The sequence below is a fragment of the Parasteatoda tepidariorum genome, chromosome 5 (genome assembly GCF_043381705.1).
Source record: "Parasteatoda tepidariorum isolate YZ-2023 chromosome 5, CAS_Ptep_4.0, whole genome shotgun sequence".
Taxonomy (NCBI): domain Eukaryota; kingdom Metazoa; phylum Arthropoda; class Arachnida; order Araneae; family Theridiidae; genus Parasteatoda; species Parasteatoda tepidariorum.
In genome coordinates, this window is record NC_092208.1 from 48,204,235 (window position 1) to 48,224,253 (window position 20,019).

The 20,019-nt window shown below is 27.9% G+C and overlaps 1 protein-coding gene across 1 annotated transcript in view; it reads right to left on the reverse strand.

Annotated features, from left to right (window-relative positions):
* Positions 1 to 2,364: 2,364 nt before the first annotated feature.
* Positions 2,365 to 20,019, reverse strand: part of LOC107446940 (cytochrome P450 2J6) — a 20,365-nt gene continuing 2,710 nt past the window's right edge. The window contains exons 3-8 of the mRNA XM_016061725.4: positions 15,583 to 15,689; positions 13,981 to 14,282; positions 11,991 to 12,103; positions 9,469 to 9,724; positions 4,701 to 4,882; positions 2,365 to 2,798 (exon numbers count right to left, since the gene is read on the reverse strand). Coding sequence (XP_015917211.1) covers positions 2,623 to 2,798; positions 4,701 to 4,882; positions 9,469 to 9,724; positions 11,991 to 12,103; positions 13,981 to 14,282; positions 15,583 to 15,689 — 1,136 coding nt within the window. The 3' untranslated portion in view covers positions 2,365 to 2,622. The remainder of the gene's footprint in view (positions 2,799 to 4,700; positions 4,883 to 9,468; positions 9,725 to 11,990; positions 12,104 to 13,980; positions 14,283 to 15,582; positions 15,690 to 20,019) is intronic.

Genomic DNA, 20,019 nt, shown 5'->3' on the forward strand with positions numbered 1-20,019 from the left:
AGCAAGAAAACAATGTCAAGCCAGGGGATCCACTGGTTGGTAACCAATGGCATAGGTTTGCTTGATCCTTTAGCGTTCAGTGGCATCATCTATATATATATATATATATATATATATATATATACTGCGAATTAAACGAGCATCGGAAAACAATTTAGCATTAAATATTTTCCTTGTTCAAAGTACTCGGAATCTGCAGACTTATTCTAAGACAAAATTAGTCACTCTCAAAAAGTTATTTCTAGGATATAAAATGAGGAAAAGAATTCAATAGATAATTTAACTGTTACGGATCTATTATCTAAAATTCTTGCCATTATTACAGTCAGAAATTAGTTTTCCTCGCATTACTTATGATAATGGAAGCAAAACTTAAGTCTGAGTTTAAAATGATGACGAATTTTCTCATTTTGTGGAACGAAAAAAAGATAAATTTACTTTTCATAAACAAAGAGATTAAAGTTTGATTTTGTTATTAATTTGAGGATTACTGAAATTATTATATACGATGTTCAAAGTCTTTCCATGAAAATATATGCCGAAAAATTGTTTTTGAAAGTCGCAGTTAAAAATTTTTCCTGCTTATGAATAGTTACTTAGGAGCTTAATATTATCAGATTAGTGTTACCGAGAGCGGGACAGACAATAGATTAATTTTATAATAATTCTTTTGAAGCCTTTTCATTTCAATAAAGTAATCATTTGTTATTACTAAAACAATTACTTTTCTTTCATTGAATAAACAATTATTTTGTATATAAATTCCAGATTTCTAAGTACAATTTCATAGATTTATTCGATTATTTAATCTCTCGCTTGTTGAGGTTTCATTAAATTCTTAAAACTCTTACAACTAAGTTTTAGTTGCTGCTTCTTTCGGAAATGATGTTTGAGTTTATTGTTCATGGTTCTACAGAAGTTGTATTCAAAATTTCTCTTTAAATTGTTATTTAGCAGAATTTTAATTTCTATTCCTAATATTTGCTTTTTTTACCTCAATGGAAATTCAGTTCCATGAGATTTTTTAATAGATCTTTGATACTTTCGCGTCACTGATTTCAAATCTGCTATCGGTTATCTCTTCCCAGGCAGCGGGTTTTTGTATGACTTTTTTAGTCTATTTTTTGTCGAAATGTTCAAGTTTTTAAATGCTATATAAAACAAGGGTTTACATAAATGTTGTAACCAGCTTCTTAGGGAGTTAGTTCGAACCATCAGGGTTAAAACTGCATAGGAACCCTTGCCCGGAAATGTCATATTTCGTTAGAGGTGCTTCTGAACATTTCATAATTGGAAAGAGCCCCTAGCAGCCTCCGAAGACATTTCCGGGTATGTGTTTCTACAATTTTAATCCTGACAATGTTTCCTAACTCCCCTAGAAGTTCGGCGCAACATTTACGCTACCCCCTGTAATATACAAGGTTCTTAAACTTCTACATTTCGACAAAATATGTACTAAAAATGTCATTTAAAAAAATCTGTAGCTTTAGGAACAAAATTAATGTCATGTTTGAAATCCCTACATCCAAATTTGTCAAGATTTGTATAAATTCAACGTAAGATTTGTTCTTTAGTGTTATGTTTTAACAACACTTTTTTTGTTTATTTATATGTAGAGTCTGATGATAATATCATCTCAAAAGTCAAACATTAAAATTTTCAAACCAGTTTGTAAGACGGAACCGTTAAATAAGAAACAAGAAATTAAGTACTAGAAAATTGCTTGAAGTAAAAAAAATAAAAAATTTCGTAAAAAAAAAATAGCAGTAATTTTTTCTTAAGCTTGTAAAAAATGTACTAGTGAAGAAATAGTTTTTAAAAGTAACCTAGTAAAAATGAAAGTACATACTTTTTATTTTTATTTTCATTGCTTGGAACTTTTAACCGGAAATCTTAACAATATTTCTTGCAGAAAAAAAAATCTTAATGTCAAGTGTCAGCAGGTCTTAATAATTCTACTTGACATCTTATTTGAAAAAAAAAATATGTCACTTTTATATATTTTTTGAGGAAAAAATATAAATGAGGCAGCTGAAATTTTCAAGTTGAAAAAGTTGAAAAAAGTTGAAGCTTTAAGACTTTTCATAACACATGGAATAATCAGTACACAGGTCCAGTGATTTTATAAATAAAAATGCATGTTATGCGAGCACCAGATTTGAAAATAATTGAATTAATAAAAAACGTATAAGTTACTTTGCTTAGCATGAAAACCGCAGAAATATAACGAAAGTAATAGTGAAAAGATTTGGACAATGCAATAATATAATGGTGAGTTACATTTTCAAAAGGTTCAAGAAAGTGTTTCTTTGAATGTGATTTTGATGTCACAAAAACTACGTAAGCAATAAAAAATTCTGTAAGTTTCGATGCCAATCAATTTATTGGAATTCTGAAAACTCTTATAGTACCTATCTGGGAAAAATACTAAAGAACACTTTTAAGTAAAAACGTCACATTTGGGAAATGTGGCTAATCACTAGGCCTATAACTATATCACTCCAAGCACTCAATGATATTTAAGCATTTAGAAATATTGTATGGTTATCATTCTTATTGATTTTATCATTTTATTAAATGAAATAGTGTTTTGTGTAATGTTTAGTACTTCTAACAAAATGTTCATTTTCTTCTGTTCAAGAGAACATTATCCAAAACAACGAGTCTTGCAACGCCGAGAACCTGTTGAACCTCTTTGCTTTCATCAGGTAATGAGATAGAATATCGTTGCATTAGAGTTGCAAAATACAAAAATACCGTCATCATAGCCATATCTTCACCAAAACAGTTTCGCTTCCCTAAAAAAGTGAAACAAGATAAACAATTTAGATTATTTTAAAATTTACTTATTATTAATCAAAGTTTGTCTTACTTAAATGTAGTAAATTCTTGATGCAAAGAGAGGTAAAGCAAATGATTAAACCATTGAACTTTTGAATCTATTATCCCTTCGACGCAGAATTTTTATTAACATTTATTTATTATCATATTTTTCACACTTTTTTATTATTTAGTATTTTGAATTAATTTAGTTCAAAATAAGTGAAAAGTATTACATTTAGCATTTTAATAATTTATAGTTAGAAAATGCAGTGTAAATGCAGTTCACTTCCAAACAATAATTTTTCAAATTTTCACTCATTTGCTGTTATTTAGATCTAAGAGACACAGTTATTCATCATTAAACACGAATGAAAAAAATTTCAAACTCCTTTTTTTCGAGTTTTATATTTTGATACAAATATAAATCTGATAATCTAATAGATTTTTTTTAGTCACTACGTATTAGACTGGTTTTTATAATTAAAAAATGCAGAAATATGTTTTTGCTTGTGATTAGAGTGTTAAAAATATACACAATAGGGACAACAGTGTGCCATCTACGTAAAAGGGTTGGAGTTCAGTGGCTCAGTAGTTATAGGATGATTCAGCGATTAAATAATTGATCTATCATTGTGAAGGACTGACTTTTTGTCATCAGTGGCGGCTTGCAGCCCATCCTTCCTTGTCTAGGAAGTTAAACGTAAGTTAAGAAGGCTTTAACTTCCTAGCCGTGTCTTGCCCTAGACCTACATCTATCTTCTGCTATCTCAAATAGCAGTACGCCTTGGTTTTGCTTTAATCACACCACAAAATTGTGAAGCTTTAACCTTCATGACCTCCCTTTTCCTCAATGGTCTGTTTTGGATATGCTTTTATGAATTGATAAATTACATAAAACAGCCTTGCAATTTACAAAAATATTTAATGCTTAAAACATCATTGGTAATTGAAAAAATTAGTAGAGGAAAGTGAGCCGTAATTTCCCAGTGGCTAAGGCTCTGAACTGTCATTGTGAAGAACTGGGGTTCGATCCCCAATGAAAGCTTGAAGCCCACCAGGCTTCAGATCGATGGGTACCAGCCTGTCTGGGAAGTAAAGATGATCTGTGCTCATTGTGGACCGCATTGCCACATTCATGCCATTAGTCACGAAATTGGGGAGCCTTGTCTTCCATGATCCCTAGGCCTACAACGGGCTGTTGCGAGAATGTTTTACTTCTTTAGTAGAAGAAAGTATCAAGTGATATTTAAAAAATGTGGGGAATTCTGGGCTGAAAAACATGTTATGGTTTGTTAGATGTTTGGAACTTATTTTTTTTTGTTGGTAATTAAATAAGATTGTTTTTAATGAGAAAAATTGCTTCATAAATATCTTCTTGTTGCTGTTATGTTTTTGAAGCTATTGTTCCGAAATTCCTTTAAATATTACTTTGGACTATCTTGCACTAATATTTTTAATAATTAACTGCTGAAATTATTATTTTCAATTAATAAAGTATTTTAGACAATATTTATAATTGATAAAGTAATTAAGATTAATGACGTTTGATGAAGTATATAATTAATCGAAGAGTTTTATTAAACAAGTACGTAGATTGAAATATTTATAAGAGAAATTAAATATAAAATAGAAAAAAAACGCATTTTATCAAAATCATTACTGCGAATATATAGTCAAAGTTATTTTAGTTTTATCAATCAAGTCAATTCAATCAGTTTCAGTAGTCAGTTTCAATTACTAATTTCAATTAAGAATTTTGAAATTTTTATGTTTAAATGAATTGGATTCTTTACAAATTAGCATAACAATACAACATAGTACAATAATAAAATAATAATGCGACATATAAAAATAGCAATTTATCTAACTGAACTTACCGTATGAAAATGCAATGAATTCCTGTGGTCTAAACGTTTTGCCATCTTGAATAAAACGCTCCGGTTTAAAAGTAAAGGGGTTTTCCCAACTTTTTGGATCGTGGTGCACACCCCATATATTGGTCATAATAATTGTATCTTTTGGTATATCAAACCCAGCTAACTTAACTCTGGTTGAAGTGCTGAAATCAAAAAAATTGGAGTTATTTACTTTTGTTAAAAACAAAGCTTTAAAATAACTTAAAAATATTAAAGAATATATAGAGAAACAGATTAAACAGGAAAAGTGATAAACTTAATAAATATTAAGTTTTATAGCCTGTAATCACGGTTGCAAATAAAGAAATAAAATTATTCCCTTCGTTTTTTTTACGAACAATGCATAAAATTTAATTTAAAACCTTTTGATTACTATAAACGTCGTGACAAACAAAAATAATAGTCACAACATAAAACGACTTCCTATAGAATTTATTGCAGCTAAAAATTTGGGTTGAACCAATTAAAACAAGCCCCACAGTGAACTGCTCGTAAGACATAGTTTCCAGCGGATCATCGATGTCAAGCATCACTGGCAGCAGACAGTGAGCGGGTGGGTTACCACTTCAATCAGTTTGCAAAGAGACTGATGATGCACGGTATCGGTTCTTGTTAAACTGTTCTGCAGTAAACTGTTCGTCAAGCTATTAAAGTGAGGGAGCCATCCTCTCTTCAGAAGATCAAAATTGTAAGGGTATGTTTTCGGATCAACATTTGGGATGTTTCCCAGATCGTCGCCAACAGCCCATTGTTCAGCTCTAATATGACGTAAATAAAGTACCACTACTTACTACAGTAAAATTTTTACCGTAGAATGAAAACCTTAGGGACGAGTCATATCAAGCCTTAAGAGGGCGTCTGATTTGTGAAGGTCTGAATGCATGGATTGGTCATGAAGCATCCGTCTTTCGGTTTTTCAGATTTTCTGATCTATCCTGCCTAGATTTTTTTTTCTGGTGACATCTATCAAAGCGTTTTTTAAGATAAGCTGTTTGAATAACCCGAGGGCAATGTCATCCGTATTATCGTCGGTGCTACAGACTTTAACGAAGAGTCTGTCATTTGTCCACGTATGCATGATTTACTCCGTGGATTTAATGAAACTTTCACCTAGTTGGCCATTCATTTGAGCATTTGTTGTTAATTTCTTTTAATAATAAAGATTATTTTTCGTTTATTTTTTATCTTTATTGCATTCGCCATTTTCTTCAAGTAGGGAATCTTTTATAAACCGCCTTTTGTTTTCCGACCCATATTTTATGGTAAAAGCTCTTTGTTTTGGTAAGTTAAATCACACATTAAATTGTGATTGTTAGTTTGGTTAACTCTGCTTTATTTAGCATAACTAGAGAGTGAATATGTGTTTAAAAATTTTATATTGGAGCTGTAGCGATTTATGCTCATTAACAGCTACTATAAATTTATTATTTTTTTTAACCCTCTGACGCAAATAGGACAGTTTTATAAATTTTTTTCTTCAGCTTTATTTTAAAAGTAAAAAAAAAAATATTTTGGTATTTTTTAGCTATAAGAAACGTCTAATAGTAACTAAAAAAATCTGTCATTTTCTCGGAATTATAATTATTCTAAAATATAAAATACATAAAAAAATAGCCCGAAAACCATTTTCTTTCACTGATATTAAAAAATTATCAATATTTAATTTTATAAATTAAAAAAGTTTCAAAGATGAATTGCAGTTTTTCTTAGATCTATATAACTTCAAATAAGTGCAAACTTGAAAAATTATTGCTTGGAAGTGAGCTGCCGTGTTTGGAAGATTTTACTTTCAAAGTAAAAATGTACACCGGTGACCGATGCTGTATTTCGTAAAAAATAATGATTAAAATGTTTAGTGTATTATTTTTCACTTAGTTTGGCCTAAATTAATACAAAATAAGGAAACTAATGAAAAATATGTATAATAAAAATTCCGCCTCAAAGACTTACAGAAATACAAAAAAACATTTTAGGAATTAAAAATGGGAAAATTCAAAGAATTTTATAAAAAAAAGCCTCATTTTTATTTTGTAACAAACTAATAGTTTATTATAATAAAATATTTCAATAATTATCAATAAACTGTTATATTATATTATTACTATAGTTTAAAAACTATCAGAATTATCCGAGAATTACGTTTTCTGCGAAAAATGCATTATTAATATGGAAACAGAAAAGATATTTAGTTTTAGTGTTTTACAACATGTTTTGAATGCAGAATTTAAAATTTAATCAGTAACATTCTTAATTTAATAAAATTATAATTTTTTTAATAATATCATACAATACCTAGTTTTATTTTAAAAATAAAAATGGCTGCATTTCATTTTAAAATTATTTATTTCAATAGGAAATTTCAAATCAACGTTGCAAATAAATTTTTAAATATCGTATATTATAATACACATCATATGTTTTCTAAATTCTATTTGTTTTAAAAGGAAAGTTATGCTTTTAATTTATGTTTTACAGCGAAAAGATCATTTATTTCGAACTTTATCTAATCGAAACATATCTCATTAGACATTTGCTAAAAATGCGTGATAGTGTGTATTTCATAAATTTTTTTTGGAAAAAAAAGATAACCTAGATATGTCTTTTGTTACTTTGTTATCAAATAATAGCTAACCAAATTCCAATAAATCCTTATCTTTTCTGAAACTATGTACTGAGAATAATTTCCAAGCATGTTTTATAAAAGTTAATTTTGCTTGTGTGCAATTTAATTTTAATTTTGAAAGCTATCAAATGTTAAATAGAAATGGTTTTTTAAAATAAAATTATGAATGCCTTTGAAATTTTTTTCTAAATGAGGAAATTTTTCTTTAAGGAATTTATGAATCTCACATTTTTTTAAATTATTTAAATGAAGGAATGATAACATAAAATAGCTAGCATTTTAAAATGAAATACGCAGCATATAAAATGTGAATTATAAGAAATAGCAGCATGATAGCAGAAACGGATTTAGGTGATTTTATTCTTTTTTAAAAACATTTTTTCTCTTTTTGGATCAATTTTCGATGTGTCTTTTTTTAAAAAAATCAATTTTAATTATTTTTTAGGGATGTTGGAGTAATTTTTTTTGCATTTAATTAGAGAATAAAATAAAATATTATGGTGAAATAACTAATTTTGGTGAGGAAATAAAACATGAAGTCTTATGAAACTAAAATGACTTAAACTGAAAAACTCAAATTAAAATCACTAAGAGGCTGAAAATTGCCGTATACCTTAAAAGACTAAAGGGCCAGTTCGGCCAGTTTTTAGATTATTTGCGTACATCAATTAGATGCCCAAAATTCTGAAATATAATCATAGTTTATTTAATAAAAACATATTATAAATTTGATCATCGAAATTCTATGGTGGTTATTCGTTTTGGTTAACGAAAATATTTAATTAAGAGGGACACTGGCTTTTCAATTATACATATACATTAGTTTCTTAGATAAATGTTTCCTTAATTTTGTAAATAATAATTATAGATATGCTGAAATACCCTTGACCTTATTTCCAATACATTTTGGGGTCATGGAATGCCTATCGAATTTCATAAGGGGTCACTCTTGCCCTTCTTTTCATTCTAGATATAAGGTTCTATATATGTGCTCTATAAGGCTGACATATGAATGACTAAATAAGCACTTAAATTTGATCAAATTAAATTCAGAAATGCTTAACACTTTCAGTAAACTATTTTTCGAATTACAGTGCAACAAAAAACGAAAGGGGCCGAATTGGCTCTATTCGTCTTTCTAATGTTAGCATAAAATACAAATAAAATATTCTTAAGAAATAGCTATTTTTCTAATACCATGACTTTTAAAAAGTTCTAAAATAATTCTTTTACAATTCTAAGCTAATTTTGTCAGTTAGTAAGGTCCATAATACTTAAGGTTACTTAATTAGTAAGGTCCATATTTAAAGAATTTACTAAGTTTATGAGCTTTTAATTTACTTAAATGTTGGAATTTACGTTGATAAAATTAACTAAGTAGCTTTATAAGAGTAAAAACGCTAGTTCTTGATATAGTGACTGTGGGATTATTTCTTCCTTTTTACCTTGTTGAGGACATTTCTTAACACTTTGTGACATTTTTTTTAACACTTTAGGATTTTTTAAATATTTTTATATGGAATTTATACTATATTTGCCTTTATTGCCTATACATTAAACAATATTTGCCTTTTACGTTGTAAATCTCAATATCTCTTGCTTTTTCTCAATTCTCTCAATATCAATATCTTTTTCTCATTTCAATGTGTTTTTTATGCAAAAGTTTTTCTCATTCAACATCTGTTTCGAACTTAAATGAACTTTGCAACACTATTTATCTTGCAAGTGGCATATATAAATTACATATAAGCTTAGGAAAGAATTGAAATTAGATCGAAATTTTGCTTTATTATAGGAAAATTATGGACTTTTTATCTCATTTTTAGGAGTCATTTAGGTCATAAAAAATGAGAATCCATATTATTAATTCATATTATCGTTTCAATTTTTAACGAATTGAAATAATTCCTCACCATCGTAGCATGTCATCATCGTAGAATTGAAATTTGATCAAAATTTCTGCTTTATTATGAATTTTTTCTCGATTTTTTTATCTCGCTTTTAGGAGTTTTTCAGGTCATAAAAAGCTGGAATTCATATTATTGACAAACTCTACTATTTTTATATTATGTTTGAAATTTTTAACAATTTGAAATAATTCCTCACCATCGAAGCATGCTAATGGGCACAATGCTATTTTGTCTCATAGCCTCGTAAATGACAGCTAATGTATATGGTAAATTAACATGGTCTGCCCATGTTGGTTGCCTCTCTCTTCCTATGACTGAATCAAGCTCTTCTTGCACTTTCTTCTGCATCTGGGGATATAGGATCATGGATAGTAGCGTCCATTCCAAAGTAGCCCTACTTGGTGTGCTACCAGCACTGAAAAGTGACTGGAAGTTTCCCTTCAGCATTTTTTCTAAATTATGAAAAATATAGGTACTTTGGTAAATTAAAACTCCTTTGATTAAGTTTTTTAAGAATATTTATTTTGCTTTAATTATGATATGATAACTTGATATAAACTCAACCATATATAAACCGTACGACATGATCTAAACTAAACCATAAGAGGGAATGCCAAAGGAAAATTTTAAAAATGTTTTTAGTTGAAGATCAGGGGAGGGGGTGGTGGTTTAATCCCATGAAAGCTGTTTCTGAGAAAAATGAATTTTCAAGTTCTGCAAGTTTTCAGGAGTTAGCATTCGACTGAAATCTTAAAAATAAAAATATATATGAATTTCACAAATATTTATTTGCAACTGATAAAAACTTTTAAACATTGCAATTTTTTAGGGTTTAAAAAAGTTAAGTTTGAAAAAAAAAAAAAAAAAAACGGTTTGGGCAAGAATATTTTTTTTCTCAAAATTTTTTCCTAATCCTGTTGTTTTTTCACGATACTTTTCTTTGTTCTTTTTGTCTACGTGTGGACACGAATCATTTTTCTCCAGGCACGACCCATTTTCACTGTGTAATAATTCTCGGGGAAAATAAATTTCCTATGTTATTGATTTGACAAAACTTTGTAATCCTCAAAATGCAACAGATGGAGAACCAATTGTCATTTTTGTGAAAAATAGACGTAAATCGTTATTATAACTTGTTCTTCAATTATCTTCATTTAGTTTTGACAAATAAACTGATAATTTCTGATTACTCTACTCAGAAGTACACCGTAAAAAATTATGAATCAAATTACTGTACAAGGCTTAGGGTGGCGGTAGTTTTCATCGTAAAATTCATGTTACCGGAGCATATTATGAAACAAAAATCTAATATTTAGTTAATTCGACTGATTCAGTGATTTTACGGTAATTATTACTGTAAAAATTACGTTACAGTAGTTTATAATAAAAGTAGATTAACAGAATATATTTATTATCTATTTATTAAAAAATAGATAGCTAAAACTTGAAGAAAAAAAGCGAGATACGTTGATGTTTTGCTCGCTTGATGAAAGGTATAACTTTTAATATGCAGTCAAATATGCTCTTTTGAAAAATGCACAATCTCAAAGAAATTAAAAATTTACGAAATATTTTTTAAATTAAAAAAGAACTTAATTTTTCGGTTTTTTGTAAAAAATGAAAATATTTTGATCCCCTAAAAAATATATTTTGCCAATATTCAAGTGATAGAATGAATTTGAGCAGCATGTTATACTCAAACCGGTAGGATACGTGCAAGTGACGTAGTGTGGGTATCTCGATTCTGATTGGTTATTGAAACGTGGCATTTGTTAACGTTAGCAGTTTTCTTTTCCATTCTATTTTGAGTAGGCCAAGCCTGTCAAGTATCAATTCTCTTAAATGACACATTCTATATTCTAACCCAAAGATTATTTCACAATTATTATTAATTTTGAGTAAAAAGTATGCTTTTACTCGTTACTTTTTCGAATAAAACTTTCTCACTTTTTACTCGTTACTTCTGCTTAAAGTACTTGTACTTTTACTCGTTATTTTTTAAAAGTAACGTTCCCATGTATGCTTTTAAGAGAAAAATAATATCATAAGTTAACAGTTGATAACAAAAATTTTTGAGCTCCAAACTTTGCTCAAAATTTTGAGCGCTTTTTGAACAGTCATAAATATAATATTTTTCCTATTTCTCAATTATGCTTAAAAGTTGCTTTTTAAATATTACATTCATTTATCGTAAGTTTATAAATGATTTATAGCGAAGCAAAATAGACCTAAAATTTTATAAGTTTTAACAGAAATTCAATAATTTTTCTGAAAAAGATTTTGCATTTTATTTTTGAATAAATTTTACTTTTGACTATTGGCATTTTTTAAATTTTTTTCAGATTTTATATATATCCCATTTTTAAACAAAATTTTGTTTCATAAAAGATACGGCAAAAACTTTCAGTTCTTAGAATTTGACATATTTGAAAACTTAATTTAAATTTGAAAAAAAATATTAGATTTTTATCTAAAAGTTACTGAGATTTTATTTAAAACAAAAAATGAAGAGACAGCACAAAAGCTTAAGAGTTTAATTATATTGAAATTTTATAATGTTTATTAAAATTATAGTGTAAACATAGCTTTAATGTAAATATATTATAAGCATAAGCTATAACTCATTAAAACACTTTAAAACTCATTATTAATTAGTTGTCACTTAAAACTTATGTATCTTAAAATATCTGAACACTCAAAGTTGAAGTTTGTTTTTACCAGAAAATGAAGAGTTTTCTATTTTAGTTGATTCCAAAGATTGTAGGTAAGCGTCAATGTAGTCACGTGTCGTGTATTGATCCAAAGTTCTCTTGTGATTATCAATTTGTTTTCTGAAATCACAAGTTTATTGTTACAAAATAATTTATATTTGAATCACAAACATTTTAAAAAAGATAATTTTCTAATATTATCATTAGACGATAAAGAATACCAGGCGCGAAAAGGTTTCAAAAGCTAATGTGATACTTGGAGAAAAAAAAATTATGGTAAAGACTACCATATTGTTATCAGGGAAAGTTTTGGTTAAAAACCTTATGATTCTAGTTAGTAAAACCAAGATATATGATATTTAAACCATTCATATGGTATATTTTACGTTCCCATGGTAACGGCTTACCGGAAATTTTTGTTTTGAAAGTTATAGTTCTTATTACCACACATTTAGTAAAAAATATAAAACGGAAAAGCAAATTTAACCAAATAAATGGTTTTTATGCCTTACTCTAAAGTATTATGATAAAATTATGACATTTATGATAAAATTACGATTTTACGACATTTAGAAAATGTTATCACGTATTCTTAAACCATATTTTATTGTTGGTTTTACCAAAATCATTACTAAAGCACTTCGGTGAAAATTACAGAGCGTTTTTGACTTTTCCATAGAGCCGGAAACACGGTAAATTTTACAATATTCTGGTAGTTTCGACCATACTTTTTTCCAGTGTATATTTAAGGATTAATTTCAATAAATAAAGAAGGATTTGTTTTCAGTAAATAAACAGCTTGTGAAAATTATTTATTGAAAATGTATTGTTATGTCTTATATTCTAAGATAATCTGATCTGGATTTTATACCGGGTGTTTTGTAATCATTTCCCTTAAAGTATATTTTAAGAAAGAAATTAAGTAAAAAATAGACATAACATATTTGAGTGAAGGAAAACAGAACCGCTTTCGAAATCTGCTTGATTGCATGAGAAAACAGAAAAGAGTTTAAATGCGAATCACTGGATATACCTTTAAGTTTCGATAGGCAATATTGATATTTTTTTTACCCCACTCCTCTTTCTCAAAAGTGATATGTAGGAATTCGATAATGTCTTTGTTTTTTTCCTAGCTTGAATATTATCTTGGGACTCGTAATGTATATATTTTTCAATTTGAGTTTTGACATAGACTCTAAAAATCTATATTTAGAATGGTGTTCAGCAGGCATTCAGTATCAATATTTCATTAACTATTGTTTTAAATCTAGACTGATATTTTAGCATAATTTTATAGAAATGAAAGATTTCTGGTGAAACAGGAGGGAGATGTTATGAGGAAATATTATATAAATGAAAAGATAATTTCCCAACGTATTGAATACTAAAAATAAGTACAAATATCTAACCAAACTTACTACTTCTTGGAAATGGTAGTGATTACTCAAAAAATCCATCATTTATTTTTTTTTTAATCTCGGGCGTTACACTTCAAGTTGAAAATATTCCACTTCTGCTCCGAGGAAAAAATTATGGTCAAGACTATCAGAATATTATGAAATATAGTGTGTTTCTGGCTCTCTGTCTCTTAAAATAATTAATAATTTATATCAACACACTTCATAGTTGTTAAATTTCGTTTAAAAATAGAAAAATATAAATTATGATTACTCAATGAATCTTTCAAGTTTATCCATAAAGCACTCTGCTTTATCTTAACCCCATCTCTTTCACTTAATAAATGAGATAAACTCAAAATAAGATTGTTTTTATCAGCACACTTCAACATAAATACATTTTCTTTTAAAAATTGAAAAATATAAATTATGATTACTCAATGAATCTTCCAAGTTTATCCATAAAGCACTCTGCTTTATCTTAACCCCATCTCTCCCACTTAATAAATAAGATAAACTCAAAATAAGATTGTTTTTATCAGCACACTTCAACATAAATAAATTTTTTTTTAAAAATTGAAAAATATAAATTATGATTACTCAATGAATCTTCCAAGTTTATCCATAAAGTTCTCTGCTCTATCGTAACCCCATATCTTCCACTTGATCATCCATGACTTTAACCATGGGAAGTAAGCATGGATTCTCGTTGGTCTGAAGAACATGGTCATGGTCTTCAGGAGATCGTTCAAGAAGATTCTGTCTTTATCTTCGTAGTCTAAAGAACGGCCCATTAGTAGTTTCAGAATGTTATTAGAAACACTTGAATACAGAAAAGAATCCAAATTAATGCACTCGTCGCCTTTCTTATCGATTTCTTCCACCAATTTATGGATTTCACTCTAGAATAACAATATGGTTACTAAAAGAATTTAGATTTGTAATATTTTTTAAACCTATTTTTTTAGTAAGATATTATTTTCAAATTTATTTAAGTAATATTGGATTGTTAGGCTTATCAGGTGACACAGATATCTGTTTACCATTTTTAGTTATTTGTAACTCGTCTCATTAGTGAGGAAAACTATATTTAATAACTAAATATTTATTAACAACTATATTATGGTATTAGTACTACTATATTATGTATTTAACTACTATATTATTTATTAACTACAATATTATTTATTAACTACTATATTAGTAACATTACTATATTTACTTATTACAACTACAACTATCTTATTACAAATGCATTTAAGTACCACTACAATTATTTTTTTTAAAAAGTAGTGACTGCAAATTACTTTCAAAATATAGTCACTGCTTCACTACTTTAGGAGCTGAACTATGCTGAAGAACTTAATTTATACTCATATTCAAAATAGTCTTGAATAAAAAAAACTGGTATATTTAAAAAGGAGGAATTATTAGGAAATATTTATTCGGGCTTACACGAGCAAGATTGTTGTTCTAAAATTTTTTTTTTACTAATTTCCTCTTTTAATTTTCAAGTTATTATACCTTTCTCAACAGCGAATTTCGGGAAATTATCAAATATTTTAAATTTTGCAGTGTCTCTAAAAGTTAAGTACATCGAAAATTGCAGATAAAATATGTTCTCATCGGTTGAATTAACATCAATGTTTCAAGAGTTCACATTTGCATTTGAAGGTGTGGCCAAAGTGATAAATTCGCTACGCAATATGTAATTATAAATACGTAATTTTTATTACCTCTGGTCGAATTCTTATTACTTCCATTGACGATCTCATGAAGATTTGTACCAATCAAATTCGAAAAATTAGTTGTGTTTGTACTTTGTTTTTTAAGCTAACAATAACAGTAGTTGCCAGGTGAAGCTGCAAGCTGCTATTTTTTGTATTATTATTCAGTGCACAACTCAGTGAACTACTCTTTAGAAAAAAAAGTAGCATGCTACACTGTAAACTACGAAAAAAGTATCAACTAAAGTAGTTTTGCTACTTGTAGCGAGATACTTTCAACCACTGACTACGCCATTAAGTTCCATTTCTAACTATTTACGTCCAATCCATTATAAGTCTATAGCAGAGCTTACCCAACTATGACCCAACTGCTTATGCAATATTTTCGCACGTTTATGAAAATAAAAATGTAAGCATGACTTTATTTATCTTACATGTAAAACTTCTTTATTAAATATAAATTTATGTCTCTTACTTGAAGTTGTTCTTCCATTTCTTGCTTTGCCATTCCTAATTTTCGAAGAGCTTGAATTGAGAAATATCTTTGTTCCTTCCATATATTTCCATTTGAGACACTCATATCTTATGTAAAGGTAAAAAGTATTAAGAGTAAAAAAATTTAAAAAAAAATATAATAAAATAATTATTTTACAGAATAAAGGCTTCTTTACGGCATATATTTTGCTTATTTTGCATGCAATTGGTATTGAAGGCTTCTTGGTAAATATCTAAAGCGCAGTTAATTTTTCTCCTTTTTGTTGGTCAAATCCAAACTCATAGTTTTATGGCAGATTTTATGCGTTAACACCGTTTTTCGTATGGTTTAACGTTCTGTAACAGAGGAAAATAAAAAAGCCAGAATTTAAGTGCCTTACACTTGAAGCAATGCGATGATTTTCAACTATCTATATAATCTTGCCGTGAATAATTTATCCGGGCTTTAGATCGGACAAATAACTTAAATATTTGAAAAGTTATTAATCTGTTTTAAAATAGCCAATTTAACGAAATTTTCCCACCAAGAAGAAAATTATCAAAACCACTGCCGTATTTTCAGTTTTTTTCAAATTTTTATGAGCCCAGGTAATTCAGCATTGGAGTAATTTTTTGAATATTAAAAAATAAGACCACAAACTTTTTTCATTTTCGTAAAACTGTGGCTAAGTTCCATATTGACATTTTGCGCCATTTTCGAAATAAGCGTAGACAGCGCTGGCTTTAGATAGGTCAAACTTGAGCTAACAGTCATGAGTAACAGTTGCAGTTACAAAAATAGCATATTATTAAAAATAGCATATTAAAGCGGAGCCTTCATAAAACAGAGGGACTTAGTTATTGTCTCCTCCATTCAGGTACAATATATATTAAACTTATTTGCACATCTTTGCAAAAGCAGCGTTAAAATTGCAAGCATGATATTACTGTCCCAGATAGCAGTGTAAAAGGTTGATTTCAATGTCAACAACAGCCTTTATCACAAACTCCAACTCAGTTTATAAGTGATTAGCAAATAAAACATGGATGCCTGAAACAATATTAAATTTAAGTATGTTAGTTTACGATCCATGAGGTTCGCACTAAACTAGCATAAACAACCCTGTTATTTCGAGATTAAACATGTCTTAACAAAAAAAGTCTAGAAAAACTTTTTGAAATTGAGGATGAATTATCATTTGTGCATTAAAAGAAGAAAGCGTTCTCAAACCTAGGATAAAATCCCCTCAAGGTTTATTTTATATTTTATAACCATCACTGTGAAGCAAGGTTGCTCAGATTTTTTTGTTGTATACTTTCGTTAGGTGATAGTTCTAATTCTGTAGAGGTTCTTTTTTCTGTTAGGTTTTCTTTAGGTTTCAAAAATGAAGGTAGGTCATCAAATTTTCAACGCAAGCAAAATGTTACATTTAACAACCTAGACAAAGCTGGAATGAATAAAAGGCAAAAAGAAGAAGGTTTACAGTAAAAGATAAAAAAAAATTTCTGAAGTTTTTTGCAAGCCTTTATTTAATCTTTAAGGAAACAAGCTTGGTATGCTAATATTTCTTCTAAGTTTAAAAAAAGGATTAATTAGCCAACCTTTCTATGTCAGCCACATGAAAATGAAAATACGTTTGTCGTATGGTTGCCTGTTATTTCGAAGTATGTGAGAGAATGACAATTATTGCAATAAATGTTACAATTGAAAGTATAAACTAATTTTCAGTTTAGAATTTTTTTATTCATAATTCATAATAGGTTTTTAAATTTATATTTGTTCAAAGAGAGAGAATATTGGTTGTTGCAAATGCTAGAGAGAGTTATTTTTATATACTTTTTAATAAGATTAAGTATTTTGAAATTATCGCACATGAGAATGCGAAGCTGCAATAGAACGCCATGTGTATGCACGTGAAGGGATCTGAAATGGTATTGGTCAAAGTTTTATTCTTGTTAATCTATTTTAAACGGGGTCGCTTTTTAATTCATAAATATTTTTAAGACTCTTTACTTTTACTTCAGAACTATATTGCTACTGATGTTTACGAAAGATTGTTGATATAGCGAGCATATAAAGGCAGAAAAAAACAAGGGGAAAATGCAACCAATGAATGATTAGCAAATCGAGGAGTCGGTTTTTTAGAGAACTAATGAATTAGTGACGAGTTAAATAAGTAAAATGCTTATAAAACTGTAATTTGTGGTATGGTAGATGACAATTAACATTTTTGATTACTTAAATTAAGTAATAACTACATATAGCGTAAATATATATTTGTTTTTATAATTACACATGATTACGCATAGGAATTCCAAAGGTTTAAAGATAATAATGGTCTTATATTTTTTCTACTATTTCAAAGAAATGTACTATTTGTATTAACAAGCTTACTATTCGTATTAAAAAGCTTCAAAGCTTATTAACATTTACAATCAGGGCATTTACTATTTGCATTAATTCGTCGTATATTGTCAAGTAAATATGTTATATACATTTTACAATATTATGTAACATATAATTTTTACAAATGGATAGTATGTGGTGTTATTACACATTTGTAATTTTGTTTGCAATTTATCTTTCTGCATGCTTATAACTGTAAATTACTTATTGTAGTAAACATATAATAATCACATTTATTATGTAAACAGGACCACAAAAATGTCCTCGCAGGACAAATGTGCATAGGTGCCTGTAATGAACATTGTTGGTTTAATCGCTAATTCAGTTATAAAAATATTTTTAAAATTTTTTTCTTGAATTTTTTGATACTACATGGCTAATTATGCTTATTTAAAAAGATTTTTAACTAAATTATATAATTACATAAATTGAAAAATATTAAAAGCAAAAATATTTTGAGTGTTTAATAGCTTTTCAAGTCCTTTAATTTTCAACCATTTCTTTTTCATTTTTAAGTTCTGAAAAGGGCTTGAAATAAACTTTACACGGCGAAAAAAAATTCTGGTAAAATTATGGCGCTGTATAATAATGACATTTCTGGTAAAACGAAAACATAACTATAAAACCAAAATATATGGTATTTAAACCATTCATTTTGATAACTTTTTCCTTCACATGGTAACGGTTTACTGGATATTCTGGTTTTCAAAATTATAGTTCGTATTTTTTAATCACACATCTTATCACATCTTTATACTCTTATCCCATATTTAATAAAAAATACAAAACTGAAAGAAAAGTAAATTTAACAGAATAAAGTGTTTTTATTCCATGCTGAAGTATTATGATGTAATTACCGCATTTTAGCACATTTACCCAAATTTTATCACATATTATAAATCTATATTTTATTGATAATTTTACCAAAATCATTACCGAAGCACTTCAGTAAAAATTACCGAGTTTTTTGGTGTTTCCATAGAGCTAGAAACACGGTAAATTTTACCATATTCTGGTAGTTTTGCCCATCTGGTAGTTTTTTTCTCAGTGTAGAAATATATTGTATAGTTCATATTTTTTTATAATACTTAAAGCAGGGCAATTCCATGAAAAGGGGGAAAAGCATTGGAAAATTCAAATAAGAATAATGTTATTATTTTGGATNAGCATTGTATTAAGTATTATTTTTTCTAAGCTGTATTTTTTTAATAAATATTGAAATCAATATTTTAGATTTTAAAAGCATTTTTAAAGCTGAGTTTCTCAAACATTGATTGGATTGTGTAATGTAAACTATCAATCATGTCATTAAAAAAATCACCTTTATAAATTCTTTCGTAAATTCTTATCTTCTAAAAACTCAGTTGAAGTAGAAGACACGTTTTTTTCACATCAAATACAACTTAGACCTTAACACAACTTAAATCGAATTAGTTCTTTTTTCTTCAGAAATGCTGTTTTTTTTTATCTACTTCTTTATCCGTTTTGTTCAATTCTATTTGTCAACAAAAATCCTAGGAGGAGATTTTTCTTTCGAAAAAAGAATTGAATAGCAACTTCTTTTGTGATACATTTGAGCTATTCTTAAATTCTTTTTTTGTTCTACATTATTGATGAGTAGTTTGTTGTTAGCTTTATAACGTTTCTTTAAAAATGTTGATGCATTTAAGTTATACTTTGAGTTTTAGAAATAGTTTGGTTCCTTAACATATATAAAATACTGTAACGTGATGTTAAAATAATCCTTTTACTTATTTTCCATTATTATTTTTCCATAAGTATTATACCACATTTTCGCAATTTTTACTCAATTGTAATTTCAAGTAGTTTTTTGAAGAAAGTATCAACAATTTTTATTTAAAAGAATTATCCTTCAAGTTTCGCCATAAAATCTTAATATCAATTATCGAAAAGATTTCCGAACTCACTGTATAATATGCTTCAATATTTTACTAATAAAATGAAAACATGAAAGGTTTTCGAGGATTTCTTCTCCGTGGTAAAGCAATTGTGAGGGTATATATATATATA